This window comes from Gossypium arboreum, chromosome 5, assembly GCF_025698485.1.
Source record: "Gossypium arboreum isolate Shixiya-1 chromosome 5, ASM2569848v2, whole genome shotgun sequence".
NCBI lineage: Eukaryota > Viridiplantae > Streptophyta > Magnoliopsida > Malvales > Malvaceae > Gossypium > Gossypium arboreum.
This window is the reverse complement of record NC_069074.1, coordinates 49,828,676-49,853,604: the sequence shown is the minus strand read 5'-3', so window position 1 is coordinate 49,853,604 and position 24,929 is coordinate 49,828,676. Positions and strand designations below refer to the sequence as shown.

The window sequence follows — 24,929 nt, the reverse complement described above, 5'->3', positions numbered from 1 at the left end:
GTTTTTTATACATTAGACAATAATTGTACCTACATAAAAATTATTAATTAAGTACTATATTAAATAAAACTTATATTCAAAATTAATTAAAATAAATAATGAAAATATATTGATTAAGTGCATTATCAGTAAGTCAAAAATATTAGTTTATTACTAAAATCATAAAGTCAATTAAACCTAAAAGTAATTTTATTCAAAGTACAATTTAAATGAATAACTTGATTTTTGGATAAATCTAATCGCAACCAACTCTAATGATTTGACAAATTTTTAAGCGTGATAGGAGTACATGCATTTAATATAATACTGAAAAATAAATTAAATTTAAAATAATATTTTGAATGAATAAATAAATACATCAAAATTATATAATGTAAATTATTAAATATTAATAAAATATAATATCTAAAAGTAAATAAATATAATAAAAGAAATTACGTCAACAAGTTTTGGTTTAGTGGGGAGAAAAAAACCCTTCTAAGTTGGCAATAATGTGGAGAGCTCAGACATTATGGAACTCATTCGACCAAATAAACAAAGGAAAAAAGAAATGGGCCTTTATCCTGCTATATATTATCACTCATCCCAACGACTCATAAACGTGAAGACCACTATCCCTGCGTGGTCCGCCTCGTCAAACCCTAATTTTAGGGGTCCCGCCTCTATTAACTAAGCTGCCCTAACTTTGCCATTCAAATTTTTTTTTTAAATTTATCTTAACCTTTTATTTAATTTATCTTTTTAAACTTTTAAATATTATTTATTAAATTATTCCAAAATAAATAAAAAAGCTAACGGTTTAACATGCCACGTTAAGAATTAATTAATTTTTAAAAATAAAAAATTTATTTTTATAATTTGATAATAATTTTAATACTTTTTATTTTTAATTTTTTAAATTTTAAAAAAGTAATTATTTACATGATAATCTACTTAGCCACTCTAGCAAAATTAAAAATGTTAACATTTTTATCTATTTTGAAGTAATTTAATAAATAATATAAATTTAAATATTAAAAATATTAAAATTAAATGAATGATTAGATGTTTTATCGACTTTCCAACTTTATAAAAAACATTTAACCTTTTATTAAGCATTTTTTATAAAATTAAAAGATGAAATAAAACAATATTATTATTTTTATACATCTCTCTTAAATGTTTACAACGCAGATGGAAATTAAATTTAATCCAAATTAATGGAATTGAGAGTACAGATGTTACTCAACAAATTTTTAAATTTTTTTATTTAAGTTTAAATCAAATCACATTAAATCTATTCATAAGTTCATATCATTAATCATAATATATTTAATTAAAAATTATATTTAATATTTATATAATTTTACAATTAAATCAAAATAAATTGATTCGTGTAAATTTTCTTATCCAAATGTAAATTCAATTTTAAAAACAATATTATTAATAGAAACAATCATAAACTTGAATATAAATTATAAAATAAATAATAATAATAAAAACTTAGCCATTAACTTACCTAATTAACGAAAATCAGATTTTTTTTAAACATTGTACATGTTTGCTTTTTTTTCTTTTCAATTTTCTTAATTTACAATTGATTTCATAGAAATGATCTCATTTACAATCCACAAGGTATTATGAGTGAAGTAGGTCAAATCATGAGTTAGACTCATTCAAATAACTCCTTTTTTATGAAATAATAAAATATAAATTTATATGAATATTTATATATTTTAAAAAATGAAATAAAAATTATATTTAAAACAGGATTATCCTCAACAAAATAATATATTCTGAACAATAAATGAATAATATGAACTCTGAGTTTAATTAGCTTTTTGGGTAATACCTTTTAGGATATTTTTAATTATTTTAAACAAGCACTAACACAGGCTTTTTCCTGGAAAACTTAGAATAATGTAATATTTATTTTCTTTCTTTTCTTTTTTTTTCCATTAAACAAACAGAATGTTGGTGGCTCTCAGAGTGATTGCTAAAGTGGCCAACTTTCATTTGTCTGCAACTTAATAACCTAGGACGACGACGAAGATGTCGACCAAACCTCCATTTTTGCTGTACGTTAGCTCAAGTAGAACAAGAAAAAGGCATTTCTGAGGTGTACACTTTTCTTTTCTTTTTTAATGTTTTTTTTTTCATTTTAATAAATTTTAGATTCTTGTCGTCTGTTAAGAAAAAAATAATATTTTATATCAAATTCATGAACTCCCTTGTAATTTAACCTTCTTTTTAAATAGAATGAAAAGTAGTATAGCATTATCATTTCAAAGTTAGGGTTCCTCCATTATCTATGTATCTAGGGGTGTCCAGGTCATTATCCACTACAAATTATCCAATAATATACAAGAGGGATTAAGAAAGTTATCCGTTAAAAACTTTTTTTTTTCTATTTCAAGAAAGTCTCAATTTCGGGATAGATAAAAGGAGTTGCATATGTTTATGAGTTCGCAATTTTTCTTTTTTTAAAACTAAATTAAGTTTTTGCAATTGTTTTTATATTGAGTTAATTTAAGTTTTAAATCTGATAAATTTTTTTATATTGGGATTGAATTTTTTCCAAGTTAATTCTAAATCCTAAAGTTCAGGCCTTAATGTAAAAATATTATAAAGTTTAAGGCTTAATTTGGACAAAAGAAAAAGCTCAAGCCCCAATGTGAGAATAATTGTCCAATCCAAACTTCAATCCGAGAATAATTGTTAAATTTAAGACTTAACTTAAATTGAAAACAATTCCTATCCCAATGTGAAAAATTTTGTCAAGTTCAAATCTCAAATTATAATTTAACCCTATTTTTAACTCAATTGCTAGAAGGCACGCATATTCAACTAGAACACATATGAGCTCCCAGGGAATATTGGATGAAACTAACATAATTTTAACAAATCTCATCATGTAGATGGAGATTAGAGCTGTCCATGATTTGGATCAAATCAAGTTCGGGTGGGGCTAAGTAAAAAATTTAAACTCGATTTCTAGGTTTGGATCCAATTTGGTCTAAAAAAATTTTATATCATTTTTATATAAAATAAGTTTTAAAAATATAATATATTAAATACACTAAAAACATTAAAATAAATGATTCTCTACAAATAAGAAAAAATTAAAATATATATACTTAAATAACATTAAGATAAGTGCAACTTAGCAAGCAAATATTTCTACATTAATAGTAAAATTAATAATAAAATAAGAGTTATAAAATATCCAAACAATAACAACAAAATAGTAGCAATATAATAGCGAAATGATAGCAAAACAATGGGAAAAAAAGTAAAAAATAGTAGCAATTTTTTTTTTTTTGTAAATTTGAGTAAGGCTGGGTCAAAAAAAACTTACTCAAGAGCTGACCTATTTTGAAAACGGGTTTTATTGTTTTATTCAAGTTAATTTTTTGAACCTATATTTTTATTTAAATCTTTTCATTTTTTAAATGCACCTTTAAGTCAAGCAGGATAACCTAATAATCCAGAAGTTAAAAGGAGATAAAATAGCCTTATTAAACATTAACATCTAGGTGAAGTTTATTAGCAATCAAAATATTATTTATCCCTTCTTTTAGTAGATGTATTCTATGTTAACCATTATTTTTAATGAAATCTGGAATATGAACAATATACAAGAGGTTTCTTTATCCAAACTTCCATTAGGCGCCCTTATTTATGTATGCAACTACTAACTGAAATGCAGATTGCTGATTATTTATTGGCTTAGTTTCCCAGCTAATAGCGTATAAAAAAGAACTTTTTTGAACCCTAATGCTATATATCTACATTATCAACTATATGAAAGAATATATATATACTAAATTGCACATATAATAAATACTAAGTTTGGCCTAGAACTTCCATTTCAAGTGGAAAGTCACTAATTTATTTTTAGGGTTTGATTAATCAGGTGGTTAAAAATTGTTTAGTGATGATTTGGTTTTGTATTTAATAATTTTATGTATCTTTAGAAAGAATTAATTTATAGTTGAATATTTTAGTAAAGAAAATAAGTGATTTACATTTAAGAATAAGATGATATGTAATTTGATTCATGGACAATGTATAAGCTTATTTAAAATTATGCACTTCCACAACATCAATTTGGATTATGCCAAATCACTTATTCTACTAAGATCTATTTATACACAACATAGTCAAAAAGATTATGTTCAAGCGAGCCAACCTATCTTTTGTATGGGGCTTGCACGGTTGTTAGAACAAAGACACATTTAATTTTGAATTTCAATCTAGCAGATAAAGGTATATTTCTACACAATCCAATCAATAGTTGAAAATATTAATCTTTATTAATTTCATGTTTTGTTAATTAATATCATCTTAATGAGGTTTTAGCTGCATAAGTTAGCATTCTTTTTCCCTTTGTAAAATATCTACTTTTTTATTTTTTTAATAATGTAATTATAAGTTCTAATCATATTTACTCTTTTGACATAATGTTGATATGCATACCTATTTTTATTTTTAATCTCTCTTCAATACTTAAACATATTTAAACCTATATCTTCCTAAATACTATAACAACAACAGTTTGAAACTAAAACTAAAATTATCATTGTTAAGGCTAAGAGCTTAACAAAACACATTTAGTCACAAAATTAATTACTCAGTAACATGAGTATTCAGTGTTAATTCAACCTAGTTTAACCTTTTTCTCGAATCAAGTACAAATAATAACCACCAAAATTCAACTCAATTGTAATCAAACTTGGAATTTCAAATCAAGCTCCATGCGGCATCAAACTCGGGCCTGCTACATTATATTCTACAAAAAAATCTTTGAATAATTGACGATTTCATATTTAGGGGTACCCTTGCAAATTAGAACCGAAACAAGGCCATTTTTGTGGAAGTCGATTTATATAAGCCGTCTTTTTTTAACGACCTTTCCTCGTTTCAAAAACAACCTGAGCTCCCTTTCATCACTTCTCAAGTATCCTATTTCTAGAGGCACCATGAAGTTACATAGGAGTTTATGTCTTGTAGCTTTAATGTTTCTTGTAATAATCACATCTTCCATAACCTCAGTCGAAGCAAGAAAGCACCATCATCATAAGCATAAAGAAAACAAGAAGAAGAATAACAGCGACAACAAAAACAATGGCGACAATTGTACTGTTCCAGGCTCAAGCCCTGCACCACCGCCTACTATTCCTGGTAATGCCTCTTATCCAACAGGTTCCAATACATTTGATGTTCTGTCCTTTGGAGCAAAGGGTAATGGATTTGCTGATGATTCAAAGGTAAAATAATAATAATAATAATAATAATAATAATAATAATAATAATAACATTAAAACAAATGGTATAATTTCTTTGAGAGAGTGAGACAATAACTTACAATATTGTTGTAATTCGACAAAACAGGCGTTTCTAACAGCATGGAAAGCTGCCTGTAAGATCTCTGGTGCTACTGTGGAAATTCCATCGGGATTCAAGTTCTTAATCAAGCCCATAACTCTCCAAGGTCCATGCATGCCTAACCTTGTTTTGCAGGTAAAATAAGTAATGGGAACAAGAATTTTTTTTTTTTGGTCATGTTTTTATCCAAAATGCTCAATGATTGAAGCTAATAAACTTGGAAACAGATCAATGGAGCTCTTTTAGCCCCTCCAAAAGTGGGTTCATGGCCAAAATCCAGCTTGTTTCAATGGATAAACTTCAAATGGATCCATAATTTTACCATTCAAGGTTCTGGTGTGGTCGATGGTCAAGGCTCTCAATGGTGGACTCCATCTAATCAAATTTATCTTATTCAGGTTAATCATATATCTCGTAACACGCATAGTCCGATAATTCTTGAATCAAAACTCGTTTTTGAGTTACTAAATTAACTCATCTTCTATTGCAGAAGTACTTGAAACATGTTCCGAACTGGAAACCAACTGTAAGAGTTGATTAATTCTTTTTATCTTCTTTAGTTTTTCAACATGTTATTGCCAAATTACATTGATTCTGATTCTTTCTTTTTCCACCATTGACAGGCTTTAAGATTCTACTCGAGCTTCAATGTGATAGTTCGCGACATCAAAATCATAAACAGCCCTCAATGCCACCTTAAATTTGACAGCTCCGGTGGAATCCAAGTCGATAACATTACGATTTCTTCGCCGGAGACTAGCCCTAATACCGATGGAATTCATCTGCAAAACACCCGAGATGTCGAAATCCAACATTCCAATATCGGATGTGGTAAGCAATGAAAATTTTATGAGAAACAATATTCTATTACATATAGGCAGTAAAAAGAAATAATGACAAGTTTGAGATAGTGCATGGCACATTAGGGCATTTGTAAGTGCCTAAAAAAGTGATGATATAGTGAAGAAATATGATTGGTTTGAAGACCCTTTTAAACGGTATAATAACTGTCGACACCGAACTCACAAGCATGAACAAAAAGTACACTCCACCCTAGTTGGGGGGCCTCTTAGATATTATTTATTATTTTATGTCGAATTGTTTAATATACTAATTATTTAATTTGATTAATTAATTAGGGTTCTCTTTTTCGTAGGAGATGACTGTGTATCCATTCAAACAGGTTGCTCCAACGTTCATATACACCATATTAATTGCGGCCCTGGTCACGGTATTAGGTAAATTCAACTTTCATGTATTAAAAGCTAAACTATGTGTATTGTGTATTATAAATATATAATTATGTTATAATATATATATCATTTAACATTATTAAATTAAAAGTTATTATTTGGTTGTGTGACAAGACAAGATTGTAATTACCATATTCTTGATGCAATGAAAACTGACATATACTTGCTTATGAACACAGTTTGGGAGGGCTGGGGAAAGACAAGAGTGTTGCATGTGTATCCAATATAGTTGTTGAGAAAGTCTCACTCTTCAATACGCTAGCTGGAGTTAGAATCAAGACCTGGCAGGTACAACCAAATTAAAATGTAATCTGATTTATTTAAAGATTAAAATTCAGCTTTTATCAGGCTTACTTAACCCTTTTTTTTTTCCCCTTATGAAACAGGGAGGTATGGGATCTGTGAAGAACGTCTCATTTTCCAATATTCAAGTCTCTGACGTAAAAGTTCCTATAATAATCGACCAATACTACTGCGACAAGGACATCTGCAAGAACCAAACGATGGCGGTGGCAATTTCAGGTGTTAAATACGATCAAATCGTCGGGACTTACACGTCGCGACCGGTTCACCTTGCGTGTAGCAATGGAATACCATGCACCGATGTTGATCTAACCGATATTCAATTGAAACCGTCTTTTAATCGAGGTTTGGATGAGGCATTGTGTTGGAACTCTTACGGGAAATCGCAGGGACCTTTGTATCCTTCGAGCATCGACTCCTGCGTGAGAAGGGATGGTGGTTCCGTCAAGAGAATAGCTCGATCTCGGGAGCATGTTTGTTTTTGATACTTTGAAATGGGGATTTGGTTCGAATGTATGTGTGTTATGTTGGCTCTGTATGTTGCTTGGAAGCTTCCCTTCTGCTAAATTTTTGAGTGTGAGAAGGTGAGGCTTTTTGTATAAGTTTTATTACTTTGCTTTCCAATGTAATGTACGTAATCTATTTGTTTTGTTTGTAAAGTGAACTCTTCAATATTTATTGAAAAAATAGTAAATTAATCTATCTACGTTAGATGGGTGAATAAAACTGTTCATATGCTAAAATTTAGTTTTTATATATAAAGTATAATAATAAATTTAATCTTTAATCTTTACATATTTATTCAATATGATCTTTTCTATTTTATTACAAGTAAATTAAAAATTTTAAACTAATAAAGATTAAAGAGTCAAAAAACTTAAGTAACAAATTAAAAATTAATTAAGCTCTTTTAAATTTAAAAATTATTTTTAAAAATCATAAAATTTATAAAAAGAAGTTATAGAAATTTTAAAATTATAAAAGTTTTATTAAAATAATAATATCGAGCTATCAAAATGCAATCCAATAGAAGATTGTTTTACTGATTTATATAATTAATTTATTTATTTCTAAAATAAAAATACAATCCAAAATAAATTGGGGCAAGTTTTGTGATAATTTTAGCGAAGTTTGAGATTCTTCCCTGTTCTCATACCGTGACATTCTTTATAAAAAACAATTTGATGAAAAGGTGACAGAACCATAATTCTCTTACCCTGGTGGGAATAACAACTGGCTAGGGGAATCTTAAATATCAAAAAAATAAACCCCAACATGCATTTTCAATGCAGGTGGGAATTGGAAAAGGCATTTATAGAAAAGGGTTTTAATGGTGGGAAATGGGATGGGGCGTGCACCGTCCAATAACCCTTCTTTTCCATAGAAACTCCCTGACTGCACGCGCATGGCTTCAAAGTATACCACTTTTATTGAAGGAAAGACAAATTCAAATGCTATACCAATTTTAGTGAAGGAAAGACAAATTCAAATGCAAATTTTTCAACCCACCTCGTCCCTCTTTATTGGCAATTGGCATTCTTAATCATAGGCAAATTTTATTAGTGGTTGCTCCAACTCCAAGGTAGCCCCATATGTACCAACAGGTAAAGAAGCAATGGCACTGAAATGCTTGCCCAAAAACCATGGCCATTGATTCCTAACCACACATAGCCTAAACAAGAAGAAAAAAAAAAAGAACAAAAAAAAAGAAAGAAAAGAAAACAGCCCCTCGAGTGAGTCAATTAAAGATCCATTGGTCAACTGGTAAAAAAGGAGATCCATGGGTCTGGACCCGATTCACATTGGCCCCAAGAGTCCAACCTCCTACTCAATATGGATAGCTAGTCACCATATACCCATCAGTGAGCCCAATGGCCTGCACCCCGACTTAAAAAGAAAAAGATAAATTGCATAGATAGTCATCTAAATGTCAACAATTTTCATTTTAGGCACTCAAAATAAAAGGTTGCAATTTAAGCATCTATGTTACATAATTCAGTTATTTTAGTCACTCTCACTAAAATCACAAACGGTAAACCGACATGACAATTAAAAATCAGTATAATAACAAATTTAGCATTCAACTTTTATATATTATATCAATTTAGTCTTAATTTTAAAAAAATTTAACCCTCAAAATTTACAAATGTTCTCAATTTGATCTTAATTTTAAAAGATTCAACGAAATATATAAAATACATAAATATTTTCAAAAATATATAATAATAAATTTTAAAAACATATAAAAATAAAAAATTATTGTTAACAAAAATACTAATAATATATAAAAATACATAAATATTTTAAAAATGTAATAACAAATTTAAACTTTATATTAATATTAATATTGAATAAAAATAATTATATTAATGTTAAACCCTCCGCTTCCTCCACCCTCACCCCACCTCACCCCTGTCCCTTTCCCCTTCCCTCCACCATCGTCCTCTCCCAACCCACTCCCATGTCACTACAAAAAAAAACAGTCCTAAGATGACATTTTTGGGCTGACACTTTTCTAAGTGTTAGGATAGACTTGCCTACCCACGTTTTGCCCAACTCTTTGTATAAGGGTTGGGATATACATGCCTAAGGCAACGATTAAATAAGAGTCGGCTTTGTCTAGTACTATGCCGACACTTTCCTGAGTGTTGGGATAGACTTGCCAACACATGATTTGGCTTACTCTTTGTATAAGGGTTGGGATATGCATGCCTAAGGCAAGGCTTAAATTAGAGTTGGCTTTGTCCAACACTATGCCAGACACTTTTGGGCGGACACTTTCCTAAGTGTTGGGATAGACTTGTCGGCATACGCTTTAGCCAACCCTTTATATTAGGGTTGGGATATGCATGCCTAAGGCAACGCTTAAATAAGAGTCAGCTTTGTCCAACACTATGTCGACATTTTTGGGCCGACACTTTCCTAAGTGTTGGGATAGACTTACCGACATATGCTTTGGCCAACTCTTTGTATAAGGGTTGGGATATGCATGACTAAGGCAACACTTCAATAAGATTCAGCTTTGTCTAACACTATACCGACTTTTTTTATACATTTCCCAACTATATGAAAGCGTCGTCATATACAAAGCCTAAGATGACTTTTTTTGGCATACATCGACCCTTTTTTGTGTCGTTTAAATTTGTACATTTAAGCAACTTTTTTTGGTGTTGACAAAATCTAATCATATACTAACTTTTTAGGAGAGTTGGGAAAATGTTAACCTATCTTAACTTTTATTTTTAGTTGGAAAATATTTTATCTAATTCAACCTTTTTTTTGCTGCCTTTGTCTGCTCATGATTTATCCCAACATTTTTTCGTCGGTAAATCTTTAACTTAGCCCAACTTTTTTTGTGTTGTCTTTGTCTACTTTCGATTTCAATTGTAATGCCCTGATTAATTTATCCCTGTTTCTGTAAATATTTGACACAAATATCTATCTGCTTCATTGGTTAAGTGTTCTGGTTGTGTTTGAGAGGTCTTAGGTTCAAGTCTCACTTTTGCCAAATTTTGTTATTTTTTTTAATTCTAGCCTTACCCTTGTTAAGTGGGCTTTTATATAATTTTCTATTAATCCATATCAGAATGAGCCTGCTGGTTTGAGTGGTAAGGGTGTTGGTGTGTTGGGGGCTTGTGTTTGAATCCTTGCGTGAGAGTGGGTATTATTTTAGCTCAGTTTTGTGATAAAATTTTGGTGGAATTAAAATTCTGAAGTGGTTGAGATTGGGGTGTTAGTAGGGATAAATTTGAGGGATTGGGGAGCTAGTTTTATTTTATTCTTTTTTTTTCAAAAATTTTCCCTCTCTCCAAAAATGAAAACTGACATCAATTTGGTGTTCTCTCTCCTTTTGCTCTTTCGTTTTCCACCTGTTGCTTTCTTCTATTCTATTTCAATCGATTGTTACATATATGTATTTTGTTTATCTATTTTTTCAGTTGTCGTGAATCATGTAGAGCGAGGCTTTCATCGTAAATCATGCAAAGTGTTGGGGTGCTGTTTGGCTTGAGAGTGTTTTTGTATCGAAATCGTACTAGATGTGTACCCGAAACGTAGAAAATTAAACCTTGACAAAAGTAAAAAAACTATTCTGTCGACGCCACACGGGTGTGTGGTCGCCCGTGTGTTGGCTGTGTGATCAACGAAGGCATGGTCGTACGCAAGACACGACCGTGTGGTGGCTTGAGTGTGGCCGTGTGGGCCACACGAGCAAGGCCAATCTAGGTATGTGAGCCACACGAGCTTGTGGGACCACACGGGCATATGGATTTTGGGCCAGGCTGTGTGGGCCATATGGGCAAGGCCAATCTGGGCTTGTGGGACATACGGGCGTATGGGCCCACACAAGTATGTGGGGCCATTTTTTAAAAAAAAATTTTAGGGTTTCACGGATCATTTCGATCAGTTGTAGGCCTACCATAGGGTCGGTAAGGGCTAACCAAACCCTAAAACTATTGAATATGATAGTCTGATATTCTGTTCTGAGTATGATACTATTATGCATGTTTGATTATTCTGTTTGATGTATACATGCTATTTGTATTTAGGCATGTTAAGCATGTTTAATCTATTATTTCTGTATCCGTTTTATGTGTCTGTTTTGGGCTGGGACTAGATATATGTGAAGGAAGTGTTTTGAGAGGCGACCCTAGCCTATATTCTGGCAGCTTAGCTGCATATTATCTGATACGTGTCATAATGGCACAATATGGTGTGTAAGGATGGGTGGGTGTTTTAAACCCCACATGGTGTGTTGAGATGATCAGAGATGGGGTAGGATTCTGTATATCTAATATGTATATCTAATTCTGTTGACTGTATCTGAAATGGGCAAAAGCTTGAATCTATATCTGATGGTATATAAAATCTCTGTATGTTTGCATGCTTAATTCTGTTGGGTTACACACTGAGTTTACGAGAACTCAAATCTGTTTGTTTGTTGCGTTCAGGTAATCCACAGATTTAGGCAAATTGGTACGAATGAGCCTCTCGGTGATCACGAGTTTGTAAATTGATAAAGTTTATGGGTTTTATTTTAATTTAAGGATTATTTCAAGAGTTTTGTAATAATTGGATTCTCCGGACTTTTTGGTTGATTTTTGGATTTGGATTTTCATTTTAGTACTTTATTTGCGACTAAAATCTAAAAACCATGGTTTTTACTAAAACAGGGTTTTTTTTTTAAAATACATCTGTATTTTTTTAAAAATATAATGATTTTTAGACTTCCGCTGCAAATTACGTTTTGGCAAATAAATGGATTGAGTAACACTTTTGAGAATTGACATAAATGAATATGAATTATGAAACGTGAATGATTTGACAAGACGACTCTATTTTCAAAACCTTACCTTGTGTCACCTCCGGATTCGACCATAACGTTTAGGCCTAGTTTAGGGTGTTACATTTAGTGGTATTAAAGCCAGGTTGCAAAACTTGGGCTGTGAATTTTGGGTTCCAAAATTTTGTTTCAAAAGAATTGGTTTTCAGAAAATTTGAATAATTTGAGAAGGTATGTGGTACACCGAGTCTACGGAGGCGATCTGTAAGTATTTCTGAAACTTAGATAGTATATGTTGAAAACACTATAGATAGTACTTTCTGAAACTTACTGAAATAGTTAGAGACTGAAACCTCCGAAAACATTTATAAACTTCTAATAATTTATGTTATTCTAATAAATACTAAAATTGATGTATAAAATTTGAAATTTACGATGAGCGCTCCTGGAACTCGCAGACGTGGTATTCGTGGCCGTAGGAGGCTTGAGCTGAGTCTTCCTCTCTGGGCAGTATGCCACACTTAGATACGAGTGAGACACTGGTTTTACCTATTACTGAGACTGGGTCTCAAAGCCATTCAGCTGAGGACGACACACTGTCCAAAGCCATATGAGGATATTGGAGAGGGTTGTAGACCCCATTCTGGATCTGGGGGTCATATGTCGGTAACTGAACGACTTCGGTCTAATGGTGCTGAGTTGTTTAGGGATGTCATTGGAGTCACCCCAACTGTGACCAAGTATTGGTTGGAGGCCACCGAGAGGATCATGAATGATTTAGACTATATTTCCGGGTAGAAATTGAAGGTGCAGTCTCTTTGCTTCGTGACGAGGCATATCAGTGGTGGTTAACGGTTGAGGAGGGTACTTAGCCTGATCGTTTGAACTGAGATTTTTTTAAGACCACCTTCTAGGGTAAGTACGTGGGGGCGAGTTATGTGGATACTCATAGGCATGAGTTCATGAATCTCACGCAAGGTGATAGATCAGTGGCCAAGTATGAGGCCGAGATTCTAAGGTTGAGCCACTATGCTCGAGGCATGGTGGCATCTAAGTATGAAAAGTATGCCTATTTTGAGAACAATCTGAAAAATAGTCTGAGGGTTCTGATTGCTCCACAGAGAGAGTAAGAGTTCGCGGTTCTAGTTGATAAGGTAAAGATCGCCGATGAGGTTAAGCGTATGGAGCGCTAGAACAGAGACCGTGAGAGAGGCAAGAATAAAAGGGATTTAGAGTATTCTAGTTCTGTTTAGATGTCTAAAAAAAGGTCAAGCCTAAAGGGCCAGTTAAAGTGGGGGTTCCTGTTGTTCCTACTGGGATTCAACCATGCAGTGACTGTGGTAGGCTCTATTTGGGCGAATGCTGGAGGAGGTTAGAGGCTTTCCTAAGGTGTAGGTCTTTGGAGCACCATATTAGAGAGTGTTTACAATGGGTAGATCAGACACAAGCTTCAGGACTGAGTATTGTACAGCTTCAAAGGGTGGTTCAGCAGCCACTTAAGAACCGTTGACTGGCTAGGGGTGGTAATGGTGTGGGCCTTGGACAGAGAGTACCGACAGAGGTTGTGACAGCCTTAAAACGACCCTAGTCGGAATGTGGTTTCGGGACCACAAAATCGAGGCATAAAAATAATTTAATATTTATTTTATTTCCTATAATGTGTGTTAACTTATGTGTGACATTTTGATGTTTTGATTTAGAGCTATAAATGTGAATTTCACTAGAAAGGACCTAGTAGTAAACTTTGAAAGTATGATGGGAAATGTGTGATGACTAATTAAAGCATGCATGCAAAACAATGGACTTGCATGTCAAATTCCCCCAATAGCTAGTGGCCGCCATGACAAGGAATTATGGGTAAAATCATGTCATGAAACATGTTTGGTAAGTGGGTTATGTTGGAATGAATAAAATAAGGAGTATGGAATAAAAAAAAATGTGTGTGTGAAGGCTTCTCTCCCTCCCCATTGCCGTGTAGGTAGGAAAGAAAACAAAAAATTTTGTTCATCCATTTCACTCTCTTTTGGCCGAAAATACTAAGGATAAGGAAGGAGTTTTGCTTCATGCTTGGTTTGGAAGAGGATTAGGAAGGGTTTGGCTATACTTGCATCAAGATTAAAGTATGTTTGATGTTGTGCCATGAGATTCATGCATGTTTTGGTTGCTAACTTGATGTTCTTATTAGCCCATGGTTCAAACCTTTGTTATATCATGGGGATGGTATTTGGCCAAGGTGGATTTTGAGTTAATGCCATTGCATGTTAAATATGAAGCTTGATGATGATACATGTGATGGTGGATTGAGGACTCTTAGATTTTCTTTAAGCATTTTGAATGAGATACTAAGTTCTTTGTGTAATCATGACCAAAATTATGGTGTCGTGATGTATTCGGCCATGGTACATCCATAAGTGTGATTTATGCTCATTGCATGGAAAGTAAGATTTGTGTTTCGAAATCATGTTCATGTTTAGTTACAATCAACTTGAGATTCGGCTCTAGCATATATATATGTATATATGTTTGAGCATGATGTATTGGTATGACATATATATACTATCTCAAGGTATATACTTACTTATGATGATGTTTCGGTTATGAAGGAAATGATAGATGTGTATTGAGTTACAATATGGAATGCATTAGTTAGTAAAATGTATGTTGTTTTGTGTGGTAATAAGTGTATAATTGGCCTCAACATGGACATGCATATTCGGCCACATGAGGGGAAATTGGTGTGCATGTATTCGGTTAGAGGCAAGCATATTGATGCCTATTCTTGGCTTAGAAAATTCGGCTAAGAGGAATATTAACTAATGTGTTGAGTTCGATTCATGATTCGTACATATGCGACTTTGATGCCTAATGAGTATATATATTGGCTAAGTACCTTGAATTCCTCTTTCGATGCTCAAATGATTAAATCAATTTATTTGTCAAATTAAGCTCAAGAGCAAAGGGGAGCTAAATTCGATAAAGGGAAGGAAAAAGTAGTCGAGTAGCCGTCGAAATCGCTCGACAACATCCAAGGTAAGTACTTGAGTAATAGAGCTTAAATTCTAAATTGATTAGATCATGTTTAAAGCAAATTAAAATCATGCTCTTTGTGTGTGGCTATTGAGCCGAAATTTCAAGTGTGAATAGTGCCTTGTGTTTGAGTTTTGCTAATGAAAATGAAATACGAATGTGTCATAATTTATTGATAATTGTGCTCGGTTATTCGAATGATGTCCGGGCTAAGTCCCGAAGGCTTTGTGCTAAGTGACTATATCCGGACTAGGATCCAAGGCATTCGATGCGAGTTAATAAATCCGGGCTAAGCCCGAAGGCATTTGTGCAAGTTACTAAACCGGGTTAAGTCCCGAAGGCATTCGTGCGAGTCACTATAACCGGGCTTCGTCCCGAAGGCATTTGAGCGAGTCGTTATATCCGGTTAAATTCCGAAGGTACGTGATTCGAGAATGAGCGATCTTGCTATAAAATTTTCAGTTAATACGCTTGAAAAATTCCAGCAATGAGGTATGTTCGTATGTGCTTGAATTAGTTGATTCCTTGAATAATATTCGCTCGATCGAGTAATGGGTTTCGGTATTTGGCTAAGATGATCCCTTATGTATGAACATAGGGGTTGGAATGTGAAATGAGTATGATATTGAGAATTTGTGCATATGAAATTATCCGTTAGCTTTATGAATGCTATGCTTTTGTTGTGCTGGAATCTCTTGCTCAAACTTACTAAGCATAAATTGCTTACTCCGTCTTCTCTGTTTCTCTGTTTTATAGATTTTGCTCGTTAGCTATCGGATTCGGGATCATCAAGTCGAAGTCATCCACACTATCAAAGCCCCCATTTTGGTACAATTTTGGTTGAACTTTGAAATGGCATGTATAGGACTACCCTTTTGTTGAAGGTCATGTACCTTTCGGTTTTGTGTAAACTTGGATGGCCATGCGAAAATGGCTTATATCGTTTTAGCCTAGTACCATAATCGTTTGTTTGTTGATCATTATGAGGTATGGAATTGTTTTGAAACGATTAGCCATTGGGATGGTTAATCATGATCACACTTTGTGCTATGTATGCAAAAGGGCCAATTGAATCATGGAAATCATGAAATAGGTAAAGCCTACCTTAAAGGCAGATGCTGACAGCAGCAGTGATGTGGATGTGAAAATCACAAAAATAGTAGGAATGGTATTAAATAGTGAATAAATTATGTAAATGAACTTTGATGAATCTACTTTCATGTGGAAGAAACGAAACGGTCATATGAGTTATATGTTAAGAGATATTAAAGTTCTCGTGAAACAGGGCCAGAACGGTTTCTGGATCCCCTGTTCCGACTTTGGAAATTCATTGTAAATTAACCAGAGATAATTAGGAGTCATGCCATATATATATAGATTCCTATATGAGTCTAGTTTCTATAGAAACAAACGGAATCAGTATTAAAGCCCTGTACAAGGAGATATTCAATTCGTAACGCACAAAGGTCAGTGTAGTCAAACCCTGGGATAGGGGAGACTTTAACTAATAAACTGTACTAATTGGCTGGACCAAAAATTCTAGAAAAAAATCTGTAGATGGACATATGAGTCTAGTTTCAGGGAAAAATTACGAAACAAATTTTCAAGCTTTGAAACTCAAGATATGATTTTTAAGGCAACAGTGATGCAGTGACCAGCTAGTCTGGAAATTTCTAAATGGACTGTGAAAATAGTTAAGTCTGTGTGCACCTTGTGTCCGATTCCGGTAACAGACTCGGGTACGGGGTGTTACAGAGGTACTAGTTAGACAGAGGTAAGGCAGCCTACACTGGTTTATGCTGCTTGACGCCGAAAGGATAGAGATGCTCCAGATGTTATCACTGGTACGTTCTTTATTCTTTATGTACCTTATACTACTCTGGTAGACATAGGTTCTATATACTCATATGTAGCTAGTTACATTTACGAAAACACAGGGATTTACATTAGTGAGTTCAACATCTTGAGTCCGTTGAGGCGTCTATCCGGGTTAAAAAGCGTATAGGGATAGTCCGTTAGAGGTGCAAGGGGTTGTTTTTCTGGCAAATCTGATGAAGTTACCGTTTGGAGAGTTCGATCTAATTCTGGGTATAAATTGGTTGGTTAAGCATTAAGTTAGTTTGGATTGTACAACTAAGAGATTCGTTATGATGACTGAGGATGACAAGGAAGTGGTTGTGACCGGTGAGCATCGAGATTATCTATCTAATGTGATCTCCACTCTAGTGGATGAGAAACTTGTTCGGAAAGGGTATAAGGCGTATTTGGCTTATGTCAGTGTTTCTATTTCTAGGACTCTTCTACCAAGGATATCAGAATAGTAAGAGATTTTCTAGTTGTCTTTCCTAAGGAGTTACCAGGTTTACCTCCGAATCGCGAAGTTAAGTTCGGCATTAAGCTTCTACTGAATACAGCTTTATTATTTATCGCTCCATACCGTATGGCACTAAAGGAGCTTATAGAGCTTAAGGCTCAACTTCAAAAGCTTTTGGATCGTGGTTTCATCCACCCTAGTGTGTCTCCATGGGGAGCACTGGTTCTATTTGTGAAGAAAAAGGATGACACCATGAGGATGTGTATTGATTATCGGAAACTGAATAAACTGATAGTGAAGAATAAGTATCCACTTCCGAGGATCGATGATTTGTTTGATCAGTTTCGAGGGGCTTCAATATTTTCGAGTATTGATCTCCATTCTAGGTAGTATCATCTTAGAGTTAAGAAGGTTGATGTTCATAAGAGTGTATTTAGGACTCGTTATGGACATTACGAGATCCTAGTTATACCTTTTGGTCTGACGAATTCTCCAGCTGTATTCATGGATTTGATGAACTGAGTCTTTCAGTAATATCTGGATCAGTTCTTCATGGTCTTTATTGACGATATTTTGGTTTACTCTAAGACCGAGGATGAGCATGATGAACATCTTAGAGTAGTGCTTCAGATACTCCGAGAGAAGCAGCTGTACACTAAGTTGAGCAAATATGAGTTCTGGTTGCGAGAGGTGACTTTTCTAAGGCATGTGGTTTCTACTGAGGGGATTTGAGTTGATTCAAGAAAGATTGAAGCTGTGCTTGATTGGAAACAGCCTAAGAACGTATCTAAAATTTGTAATTTTCTGGGTCTTGCGGGTTATTATCATCGGTTTGTTGAGGGGTTCTCTTTGATTACAGCTCCTTTGACTAAGCTTTTGCGCAAGGGTGTTCTTTTTGTCTGGATTGATGCGCAACAATCGAGCTTTAAGAAGCTCAAATCTATTCTGACTCAGGCTCTTATTCTGATATAGTCTAAATTCGATAAAAAGTTTGTGGTGTACATTGATGCGTCACATATTGGTTTGGGATGTGTATTGATGCAAGACGGTAAAATAGTGGCTTATGCATCCCGTCAGCTTAAGACATATAAAGGGAATTATTCGACACATGATCTTGAGTTAGCTGCGATTGTTTTTACGTTGAAAATCTAGAGGCACTATCTGTATAGTGAAAGGTGTATTATCTACACTGATCACAAGAGCCTCAAATACCTCCTTACTCAGAAGGAGTTGAATCTTAGACAACGGCAATGGATTGAGTTACTCAAAGATTATGACTGAACGATCGAGTATCATCCTAGTAAGGCCGATGCTCTCAGTCGTAGAGGGATAACTGATTTGATAACGATGTTCACTCGCCTTAGTTTGTTTGATGATAATGGTTTATTAGCCGAGTTGCAAGTAAAGCCGACTTGGATTGATTAGATTTAGAATAAGCAATTAGGGGATGAGTCTCTTTGTTTACGGTTCCATCAGATTGAGAGTGGCAGTACTTCACATTTTGGGCTGAATAATGAGTTCTGTGTTTTGAGGTCGGAGCTGTGTGCCAAATGATTCTGATTTGAGGTAGTCGATTCTGCAAGTGGCGCATAGTAGCCCTTATGCTATGCATCCCGGAGGTAATAAGATGTATTGACATCTTCGTAAGTTGTATTGGTAGCTGGGTTTGAAACATGAGGTTACAAATTTTGTTGCTCGTTGTCTAACGTACCAGCAAGTTAAGGCTGAGCACCAATTGCCTTCAGGTTTGCTACAACCCGTTCAGATTCCCTTATGGAAATGAGAATGAGTGACGATGGACTTCGTTAATGAGTTGCCCTTGACACCCACTAAGAAAGATTCTGTATAGGTCATTGTAGACCGGTTGGCCAAGTCCGCTCATTTTATTCCGGTTCAGATGGACTACTCTCTGCAAAAGTTAACGAAGCTCTATATTTCTGAGATTGTTCAACTGCATGGCGTTCCTGTTTCGATAATTTCTGATAAGGATCATCATTTTACTTCTCAGTTCTGGGTGAAATTGCACGAGGTTCTAGGTTCGAGATTGGACTTCAGTACTGCATTCCATCCCTGACCGATGGTCAATCTAAGAGGGTGATTCAGATACTGGAGGATATGCTTCAGAGCTGCGTGATAGATTCTGAGGTAGTTGTGAAGATTATCTACCGTTAGCTGAGTTTGCCTACAATAATAGTTTCTAGGCTAGCATCCAGATGGCACCTTACGAGGCTTTGTATGGTCGTAAGTGTCGTACTACGTTATGTTGGACTGAGTTAGATGAGCATCAAGTTTTGGGTCCTGAGTTGGTTTCTGAGACCGAAGATAAGGTTAGACTAATTTGAGATTGTCTGAAGGCATCTTATGATAGACAGAAGTCTTATGTAGATCTGAAGAGGAGAGATATTGAGTATTCTGTGGGGGGCTTCGCCTTTCTTAAGGTTTTTCCATGGAAAAAAGTTCTGAGATTCGGTCATAAGACCAAGTTGAGCCCTAGGTTTATTGGGCCATATTGGATTCTAAAGCGTGTGGGACCGATCGCTTATCAATTGGAGTTACCTCCAGAGTTGGACTGTATCCATGATGTGTTTCACATCTCGATGTTAAGGCGATACCGATCTGATCCATCTCATGTAGTCTTTGTTGATGAGATCGAGGCTAGACCAGACTTGACTTTTGAGGAGGAGCTAGTTTAGATTCTGGATCGAGATGTTAAGGTTCTAAAGAGGAAGTTTATACCGTTAGTAAAGGTTCTATGGTGGAATCATGACATTGAGGAAGCCACGTTGGAACTTGAGGACTCGATGCGTCAGCAATATCCTTATTTGTTCTGATCAGGTAAATTTCGAGGTCGAAATCTCTTTTAGGGGGTAGAGTTGTAATGCCCTAATTAATTTATCCCTTTTTCTGTAAATATCTGACACAAATATCTGTATGCTTCATTGGTTAAGTGTTCTGGGTGTGTGTGTGAGGTCTTGGGTTCAAGTCTCACTTTTGCCAAATTTTGTTATTTTTCTAATTCTAGCCTTACCCTTGTTGAGTGAGCTTTTACAAAACTATTTGTTAATTCATATCAGAATGAACCTACTGGTTCGAGAGCATGGGTATTATTTTGACTCGATTTTGTGATAAAATTTTGGTGGAATTAAAATTTTGAAGTGGTTGAGATTGAGGTGTTTGTGGGGAGAAATTTGAGGGATTGGGAGTTAGTTTTATTTTATTCTTTTCTTTTTCAAAATTTTTCCTCTCTCTAGAAATGAAAACTGACGTCAATTTGATATTCTCTCTCCTTTTGCTCTTTTGTTTTTCACATGTTGCTTTCTTCTATTTTGTTTCAATCAGTCGTTACATATATGTTTTTCTTTTCTCTATTCCCTTCGGTTGTTGTAAATCGTGTAGAGCGGGGCTCTTCTTGTGTGGATTTAAAGCCGAAATCGTGTGGGGTGTTGCGATGTTGTTTGGCTTGGGAGTGTTTTTGCATCGAAACCGTACTATGTGTGTACCCGAAAAGCAGAAAATCGAACTTTGGCAAAAGCTGAAAACTATTTTGTCGATGCCACATGGGGTGTGACCGCCCGTGTGGTTGGTCATGTGCGAGACACGACCGTGTGATTGACGAAGGCATGGCCGTGCGCAAGATACGGCTGTGTGGTAGCTTGAGTATGGCCGTGTGGGCCACACGGGCAAGGCCAATCTGGGTGTGTGGGCCACACAGGGGTGTGGGACCCCACGGGCATATGGATTTTGAGCTAGGCCTTGTGAGCCACATGGGCAAGGCCAATCTAGATCTGTGGGCCTATACGGGCATACCACACAGGTATGTGGGTCAATTTTTCTCAAATTCTTCCTAGGGTCGTACGGGTCGTTCCGATTAACTGAGGGCCTATCATAAAGTTGGTAAGGGCTAACCAAACCCTAAAACTATGGAATCTGATAGTCTGATATTTTGTTCTGAGTATGAAACTATTATGTATGTTTGATTATTCTATTAGATGTATGCCTGCTATCTGTATTTAAGCATGTTTAGCATGTTTAATTTGTTATTTTTGTATCTGTTTTCTGTATATGTTCTGGGTAGGATTGGATATATATGGAGGAAGTGTTCTAAGAAGCAACCTTCACCTATATTCTTCCAGCTTGGCTGCATATTATCTGATACATTTCGTAATGGCACAATATGGTTGTAACACCCCCTCACCCATATCAATCGCCAGAATAAGGTTACAGAGCATTACCGGACTTATTATACAATCAAACATACATTTCTCATACGATTATCAAATTCAAATACAAGTCATTCATAATCATTAATCAAGTCCTTCATATGAGCCTACGAAGCCCAAAACATACTTTAGAAGTGGTTCGGGACAAAACTGATAACTCAGGAAATTTTCAAAAAACTTAGAAAAATTTTCAAAATATAAGGCATACACACTCGTATGGCCCAGTCGTGTGTCTCACACAGCCAAAGACACACCCGTGTCACAGGCTGTGTGGAGATTGAAAATGGGATCACATGGCCGTGTCCCTATAACACCCTAAACTCGGCCTAAAAGTTTAGATTGAATCCCGGATGTTACATTGATCTCCAAAGTGATCATAGGTAAATTTTTACAAAACATGTTATCACGTCAAACCGAAACATTTAATTGTTCAAATTCAGTCAGTAAAAATTACAGTTAATTTTATTATAAAATCGAAACTATATGGACAGATAAAAATTAAAAAAGAACTTGTACCACAATTTTATAAAACCCTACATTTAAAAAAAACTAAATAACAAAATAGAAATTGAAAATACAAACTTATATTATCTATTTCTTTAAGACTGTCCTAGACCTCCGCATACCGAGCCCAGTTTCAAAATTCTAAAACGTACCTAAAAGAGAAACACTAAGAGGGGGTGAGCTACTCGAGCCCAGTGTGAGTCTGAAACAAGACTAAAAACAAATCACGGAATTCAATTCATTATCGCATCAGATTTACAAATATTCACATGAGTCAGAAATTAACTTGGAACTAGCGTCCCAACAGAACATAAGACTCGAGCACACCAATTCACAAATAAACAGACAGAGTACAGTCAAATAGCCAAGCACTAAGAACAAAAAAAAATAAATGTGTATGAAATGCAGTCAGGTAATAAAACCTACCTCTCCAGCCGACACAACTCTCTGTCCCTCGATCACACCCCGTAAGAGCTATTCAAGCTCAACCAACCGAAACATACCATATAGGACCTCGTAGGTCCGTCCAACCCTACACACCATATATATGGACCAAGCCACTCAAATATTAATACGCAGCAGAGCTGGCATATGAAGTGTAAAGTTCAATGCGGTAATCTATTATCTGATCCTATTGCGGTTATCTTGCCGGATCGAATATATAGTATCAAGAAAGTCGCGACATGCAAGATGCAGGCGATAAATCATCGTACGAGTATGTCACAGTTAAATTGCCAGATCAGATTAGATTTTGACTCCCTTCACTTCACAATCCCACCTAAAACTTATGCAAGTATATGTATGTATACTTTAACACAGAAAACAAATAGCACATCCATAAACAGTCAGATAGAAAGAATTATGCACACACACCCAGCTAACTGGGTTCAGAGTCAGATATCTCACACAATAATTACAGATATCACACAAGCTGTAGCCCAAATCAAAGTCTGAATTACCCTTTCCAAGGCTTAGCCAAGGGTTGAAACACTCAGACACAATTTCAGATCGTAAAAAACACACAAACTAAAATTTGGTGTCTTAGGACCACATGCCCGTGTACTCTGGCTGTGTGGGAATGCCTAGGCCGTGTGAGAGGTCAAACACCTGTATGAGGAAGGGCACACAGCCGTGTGACTGAGGCACTCGCTTGTGTGCACCATGGGCATGGCCATGGTAATGGCCATATAACTCTCTGCCCATTTGCACTAAAATAGAGTACAGGGCTGACACAGCCGTGTGAAGGACTCTCACGCCCGTGTACTTACCAGACACAACCGTGTGTCCAAAACACACGCCCACGTGGGATCCCTAAATCCCCAAATTAGCCACACAACCGTATGGCGCCACATCACTCAAACCTTAATTCCCAAACCTACACGCCCGTGTGCCTAGAGGACACGACCGTGTGAAAATCGAAAAAATCCCCAAATTGGCCACACGACCATGTGGCTTCAAAACCTGCCAGAAATCACTAATTCCTAAAGGCACAAGGTCGTGTGAACTGGAACATGCCCGTGTGGCAACCTATATAGTCACGGAACCACTTCGAAAACAAGCCAAAATCATAGATTCAACCATCGAAATAACCTCCATCCTTCGTAATGACAATAGTATATCTAGATATGCAGTAATCTCCATACTATTTCACCAACTAATACCCAAAACTGTCAATTTAGAGAACACTCAAGAAATGCCAAAATAATAATTCGTAAAATAAAAATAGTCAGGGTTTGAATCCCACACTTGATTCATAATCGGAGACGTTCAGACATTAACTTGACGATGAGGAAGCAATTTTCCAAAATCTCCAAACAAACTGTTCAAAAGAAAAATAAAGAAGAACCCAAAAGAAAAGAAACAGAGAGAAAAAAGAGAGAAGGAGAACGTTTAGGAGAAAAGAAAAGAAAAGAAAATTAATTAATTTCATAAAAATAATAAATAATTATTATTACTAACTAAAAACAAAACAAAATAAAAAGGCTCTTAAAAATGCGCACCCAAAGACTCGAACCTAGAACCTCGAGACAAACTAACACACACTCAACCACCAGACCAGCAGGCCCATTCTGACACTTAAACGCGCGACTAAACACAATAGCATGCCCTTCTCCATGACCCTAACCAAAAAACCTTAAAACTTCTAACCTCAAAATTCGTGGTGTTACAACTCACCCTTCCTTAAAGAAATTTTGTCCCTAAAATTTCCAACTAACAGAACAGTGGTATAACACAAGCTACACCACTACGCTCTCGCTGCGCACTCTAACCCGAGCAGAACCAAATCAAACTTAAGACCTCATACACACACCTAGAACACTTAGTCACTGAAGCAGATACACACTTGTCCTATCACACACAATTTCAATACTCTAATCTAAATATCAAAACATTCACAATCTCTATCTCAAAATCGTTGAGGACACTCCCGGTTCAGATGTTCAGTGGACCTACATCGAAAACAAGCTCTCGCCTTTTTCCAAAACATGCCTGGATGACATTTATTACAGTGCTCACAAAATGGAGCGCTCGCACCACTACTAGCACCTTCTATTGCCACTTAAATACATTTTAACACACTTCACAGAATGAGGCTCCAACCTCAGAGGACTGCGATCTCTTTTCTTCCCATAATTTATGCACCTAGCTTGAAACGTTTC

The 24,929-nt window shown here is 35.2% G+C and overlaps 1 protein-coding gene across 1 annotated transcript; it reads left to right on the top strand.

Annotated features, from left to right (window-relative positions):
- The first annotated feature begins 4,641 nt into the window (after positions 1-4,641).
- LOC108452405 (polygalacturonase At1g48100) lies at positions 4,642-7,649 on the top strand. The gene is made up of 8 exons (XM_017750185.2): positions 4,642-5,249; positions 5,374-5,502; positions 5,595-5,765; positions 5,858-5,893; positions 5,991-6,198; positions 6,524-6,605; positions 6,800-6,908; positions 7,007-7,649. Exons 1-8 carry the CDS (start codon positions 4,962-4,964, stop codon positions 7,406-7,408), a joined length of 1,425 nt encoding a protein of 474 aa, XP_017605674.1. The 5' UTR covers positions 4,642-4,961; the 3' UTR covers positions 7,409-7,649.
- Positions 7,650-24,929: the final 17,280 nt, after the last annotated feature.